Consider the following 5,472-nt stretch of genomic DNA (forward strand, 5'->3'; position numbering starts at 1 on the left):
CTCCTCCCCCTCCTCCTCCTCCTCCTCCTCCCCTCCCAAAACGTCTGAGGCTCTCCTCCAGTCGATGGCGCCTTCTTCAGTGGTTGGATGAATGTGCCGACCTCAGCTGGTCGGAGTCCAGAGTCTTCAGCCTGAGGAGAAAGAGACTGAAGATCTGAACACAGGTAACCCGAAATCCTGACCCACCAGAACCAGAACCCACAGCTCATATCGACCTCTGGGGAGAACCTCCAACCCAGCGGGGCCCAAAGTGGGTCCTGGAGGCCCGGCATCCTGCATGGTTCAACTCACCTGGATCCAATGACGGCTCATTAGAAGAACATCGACCTGCTGAGGAGGAAGTCGCCTCCAGCAGGGAGGAACTGAAACATCGCAGGATGCCGGGCCTCCAGAACCCGCTGTGGACCCGCTGCTCTAACCTCTCCGTCCAAACAGACTTTAGTCAGAACCCGCCTTGCATCTAGAACCCGGTTCATTTCCGTTGGTCTCCACTGTAGCTCCAGCACCGCAAGGCCCGACATGGGGTCCACTCCAAACATCACAACCCCCGGTTCTACTCCGACCCAGCGGATCATCTGGGCCTGGTTCTACTGCGGCCCAGCGGATCATCTGGGCCCGGTTCTACTGCGGCCCAGCGGATCATCTGGGCCCGGTTCTACTCCGGCCCAGCGGATCATCTGGGCCCGGTTCTACTCCGGCCCAGCGGATCATCTGGGCCCGGTTCTACTCCGGCCCAGCGGATCATGTGGTTGCAGCAGGGAGAACCGGACCAGAACCCATCAGACTCACTTCTTCAGATGTTCCTGACAGAACGATCTGAGCTGCTCCATCTCAGAATGGAAGAACGTCTGCAGGACAAACAGGAAGTGGTCATCAGTGGGACGGAACCAGTCACACCAGTTCAGAACCAGCAACCCGTCTCATACCAGAATCTCAGAATCCATGGTGGAGTTCTCTTCCAGTTGCTTCAGATGATCCGTTACACTGCTTTCAAACTGCTGCAGCAACAACAACCTGAACACACAAAAGGTAAAGGTAATTTTATTTATACAGCACATTTTCAGCAACAAGGCAATACAAAGTGCTTTACGGGAATAAATACAAACAAAATAACAAACCAAAGGAAAGAGCAAAGGAAGAAAAATAATCCAATAAACTAGGTGATCCTGTTCAGGGTTGCCAAGTTTCCTCTGGTCTAATTCCATTTCTGGGTTGGGAGAACAGGACTCGGTCCAAAAGTGTCTCTGCATCGAAATAGTGAGAACTCTACAGTTTCTGATGAGATAAGCTAAAGAGTGACTAATCCAATTCCTTTTCTGGCTTAAAAGCGAGTACTCTAACAAAATAAAATAAAAAGAGGAAAGGACACATTAGGGCAAATGGCAACATTCAGACCAAACAAAGGACAAAACAAAGACATGAGTGAAGGCGGTGACATAACAGGGCCATGAAACCTCGTTGCTCAGCCTCAGAAGTCCAATAGGATGTTGTTATCAAGGAATGTCCTTGGGACCCTCAGCTCCACACCAGCATGGATACAGGAGGGGGTGAGGAGGGAAGAGCGTTGTGTTTGCATATCTTCAGGGAGATTAGAGAGATGCAGCCCTTCCAAGGCCACACGGGGGAAGCCAATTCAGAGACAGAATGTCTGAGGTCGGGAAGATTATACATTTTAATCTTCCATAAAGTCTCTCCGAAACATCTCAGTTCCCAATCATCCAAATTAGTTTGATCGTTCCACTGAGCCGAAACCAGCAACTTCTCCAAGATCGATTCCATCCCGTTAGTGAGTTTTAGAGTCCTCGTCTCTGTCCACACCAACAGTCTGAGTGTTCTCTAGTTCGGCCAAGTCCGTCACAAATGTGTTGATAATACAGGAATCCAGAAGCTCCAAACAGCAGAAATCCTGTCATCATGAATAAATCCAGGGTGGATCCCACCAGGTGTGTCCCTGCAGGACAACAGGGCTCTCCTGTGCCCAGACTTCTCGTCTGAAATTTGATCAACTGCATTGAGAGATCGGTTGATCAGATCCATAATTTGTAGATTTGGATGATGTGCAAAGAAAGGCTCCAAAAATATAGAAAAAGAAAAAAAAGCAGCACAAAACAGAGCAAACGGGGCAGGAAGGGAAAAAGCGTCCGCCTTCACCGAGAGAGAAAAAAGTGAGTGTGCACACACACCAACATCAACAACACGTCCATGATGATGGGCAGGTTTGTGGAGGTGGGCGGAGCTTGTGGTGGTTTGTGGAGGCAGGTGTGGCGTCACTTACCTGTGCTGGTGGACGGCTGTGAGCAGTGAGGACACATGCTGCTGACAGTCCCTCAGGGACCTGAGAACCTCAGCTTGGACCTCCTGCCAGCAGCCCTGAGATCATGGAGTCAATCAGCCATGTTAATTATTGATTATTGACGAGCAGCAGAGCCACTGATGGAGAGCAAGTGTGGCTACAGACGGTGAAGCGCTGCTCCAGCTGGGCTTTGAAGGACTTGAACGCAGCAGTGATGTCGGATGTCAGGTGTGACTCTGGCTCCGCCTTCTGCTTCGGTCCCTCGCTCTGAAGAGCCTCCTCCTCCGCTAGCTCCGCCCCCTCTGCTGGGCAGCCAGGTGAGCATCAGAAACATTAAACAAACTGAACTAAGCGTTAAACTACCTTTCATTGGCAACTCAGACTCCGCCCAGTCCTGCAGAGGCTCCGCCTTCCTCTTGGAGGGGGCGACGCCCTCGGCCTGGTCGGACAGGTAGCCTGTGGTTCAGAGTGTTGGTTATTCTGGACAGAGCCAGGTCAAACTGGAGCCTAGCATCTAACAGAGACCATCATTCATTTTAACATCTTTTATTGGTGCAGCCATCATCCAGGTAAATGAACAGGTGAGACCTGAATCTGAAGCTTCTCTTTTCCTCAGGTTTTCCTGCAGAAGAACAAAAAACAGGTAAACATGAAAATCTTCTCAGGTTTGACTCCAGTCAGAAACAGGAAATGAACCTTGTTAGAGGGAGAGCTGCTTCCTTGTTCAAGTCCCTCTGTCAGGTGCTGCGTCGTCTGAAGCTCCGCCCCCTGCAGATCACCTGATGGGGGCTCCTCCAGGCTCGACAGGTGAGCTTCTGAACCGTCGGCTCCATCAGGTGGATCCAACAGTGGCTGGAAAGCAGCTGAACCAGAAACCTGAGATTCTCTCTGATGGACCAAAAGACGACCCGGGCCGGTCACCGCCGGGTTACCCTGACCGTTGACTCACCGCTGAACTTAGGAGTGGAGTGTACGATCTGGTCAAACAGAACTTCAGCTCGGTTTGAAGCCGTACGCTGAAAAACAAAACCTCAGAGTTACAACCAGATAAACAAGTCAGTCGGTTGGTTGTTAGCTTGGTCGGCCATTGGGTCGGTCGCTCGGTGTCCTGGTTACCTTCAGTGAGGTGGACTCATCCTCGCTGCTCGGAGACGACAGCGGTAGAACTGGGGAGAGACAGAGCTGTTGGGATCCTTCTGATTGGTTCATTCCAGGTCATGTGACGGTTGGTTCTGATCTAAACAATGAGTTCCTGAAGCCGTGGACGGTTCAGGTCCAGGACCGGCAGTAAACATGGTGGTGCTGTGGTCAGGCGGGCATCTGGTGGAGGTTCTGAGCAGAACTAGACTCACTCTTCAGCTGACTCTTGCTTGGCGGCTTCTTGCGGCTGTAGGACCGAGCCGTGTCTGCAGAGGGCGAGGTCCGGACCGCTCCTCTGGCGCCGGATGGACTCACCTGTTTCTGAAAACACCAACAGTTACTCAGGTGAAGCTTCGCCTCTCGGCTCAGACACCGGCAGCAGTGACCAGCAGGGGGCGCTGTTCCAACATGCAGGTGGACCAACAGGTACATTGAAGACTCTCCCTGCGGCCTCCTCCAGCTCTTGCTGGTGTTCAGGGTCAAAGGTCAGCTCCACCACGTGACTTCTGGTGTTCAGGTGCATGATGGGGTTGGTCAGCCTGACGCAGAGGACCGTCTCTGCCCAGGAGCATGATGGGAAAAAAAACACAAACTGAGTCTCATTAAAGCATAGATGTAAAACATCTGGTGGCTCTGATCTACTGGTTCTAGTTCTGGGATCTTAATGAGTGAGGAAGGCCACAGAAACATCATCATCATCATCATTATCTGAGCTGATGCCACCATGGTGTTACTGCAGACACAATGCTGCCCCCACCAGGCCGTTCTGTGCTACAACACTGTCGCTACTCCTCCAATCAACATGAAGCTTTATAAAGAACTTCAGGAGGTTCTGTCACATTGTCCAGATGTTCTGGAGGTCTTCCATCTTCTTACCGTTCTGTTTCAACTTCAGACTGTAATCATTCACGTCCTCCATCTGCAGGTGGATGGACGCCCAGAGGAAACCCTGCAGAACAAACCCGGACCAGAACATCAGATTGTTTAACCACCACCAACTGAAGACCTTCCATGTTTCATTAGTGTTCCCCATCAGAGGAACCCGTGGTTCCTGTAGGGCCAGCACAGAACCAGAACCAAAGAAATCCCTCTGGATGGCTTGAGCTGCAATAAGACTTGTGCATGGTTTTCTTTAGCGCCACAGAAGGGTGTAACTTTGTGCTGCGAGATGGTGGGATGAGGAGAAGCAGGGGGCTGATGCACTGGAAGGCCTTTTCTTTCCTTTTCTAGTGCCAACAATAAATCCAGAACTTCTATGTGAACACCAGTCAGTCTAACACTATAAATCAGGATGTCCTGATCAGGCTTGTCGGATTAATATTACCTTTTGAAAATAATATTTTAGCAGCTACCAAACACAGTATGAAATATAAATATGTTAAAGCAGAAGTAATCTAATCAGGGCCACTGCCAGGAATCTTGGGCCCCAGGACGAAAAATTAAATTGGGCCCCTCCTGTGCAACTACTGTTACAGTTTCTCGAGTCTTTCTCCATATTTGTTAAAGATGTCACCATGTTATGACGGTTTGCTATGAGACAGATAATCTGTGGAAACAATCAATCTCCTCCACCTCCTACCTGAACTATTGTTAGCTAAAGTAATACGCCGTTCTGACCAAAAACAACCAATCAGAACCAGGAGGAGGGTTTTAGTGCCGCCAATCATCCTCATTCACTCACTGCTAAATGTGCTAATGGGGGAGAAACAACTTATTAAGCCGTTTATCTCCCATCATTGGTAGCTCTGCTAACTAACCTGAGCATTCACAGTTTGAATCAGCACAGCTCTGTGCTATGCTAGCTGCAGCACGACACAAATTGAGGGGTGGAAGGATGAGCAGCACCACATGAGATTGTGATTGACGGCACTAAAACTTTGATTGGTCTGACTGGTTGTTTCTAGCACTGGGAGAAAGCAGAGGAAAGATTATTTTCACAAATGACCTTTTATACCATACTGTCACAACACAATGACAATTTCAACAAGTATGTAAAAAATATTTTTTATAAAAGTTACATACTGCAGCTTTAATTTCAG

At 49.7% G+C, this 5,472-nt stretch overlaps 1 protein-coding gene across 4 annotated transcripts in view; it reads right to left on the bottom strand.

Moving 5' to 3' along the window:
* Positions 1-33: 33 nt before the first annotated feature.
* The window catches only part of sycp2l (synaptonemal complex protein 2-like), a 17,741-nt gene continuing 12,302 nt past the window's right edge, over positions 34-5,472 (bottom strand). For 2 of the 4 annotated variants that reach the window (XM_017303179.1, XM_017303177.1), the window contains exons 13-25: positions 4,310-4,382; positions 3,858-3,991; positions 3,646-3,754; positions 3,410-3,459; positions 3,243-3,309; positions 2,990-3,156; positions 2,882-2,915; positions 2,657-2,749; positions 2,459-2,598; positions 2,276-2,370; positions 927-1,014; positions 790-848; positions 34-131 (exon numbers count right to left, since the gene is read on the bottom strand). In XM_017303179.1, coding sequence (XP_017158668.1) covers positions 77-131; positions 790-848; positions 927-1,014; positions 2,276-2,370; positions 2,459-2,598; positions 2,657-2,749; positions 2,882-2,915; positions 2,990-3,156; positions 3,243-3,309; positions 3,410-3,459; positions 3,646-3,754; positions 3,858-3,991; positions 4,310-4,382 — 1,164 coding nt within the window. In that variant the 3' untranslated portion in view covers positions 34-76. The remainder of the gene's footprint in view (positions 132-789; positions 849-926; positions 1,015-2,275; positions 2,371-2,458; positions 2,599-2,656; positions 2,750-2,881; positions 2,916-2,989; positions 3,157-3,242; positions 3,310-3,409; positions 3,460-3,645; positions 3,755-3,857; positions 3,992-4,309; positions 4,383-5,472) is intronic. The other 2 variants (XM_017303180.1, XM_017303178.1) reach the window with 2 other exon arrangements.

This window comes from Poecilia reticulata, unplaced genomic scaffold (assembly GCF_000633615.1).
Source record: "Poecilia reticulata strain Guanapo unplaced genomic scaffold, Guppy_female_1.0+MT scaffold_190, whole genome shotgun sequence".
Classification (NCBI taxonomy): domain Eukaryota; kingdom Metazoa; phylum Chordata; class Actinopteri; order Cyprinodontiformes; family Poeciliidae; genus Poecilia; species Poecilia reticulata.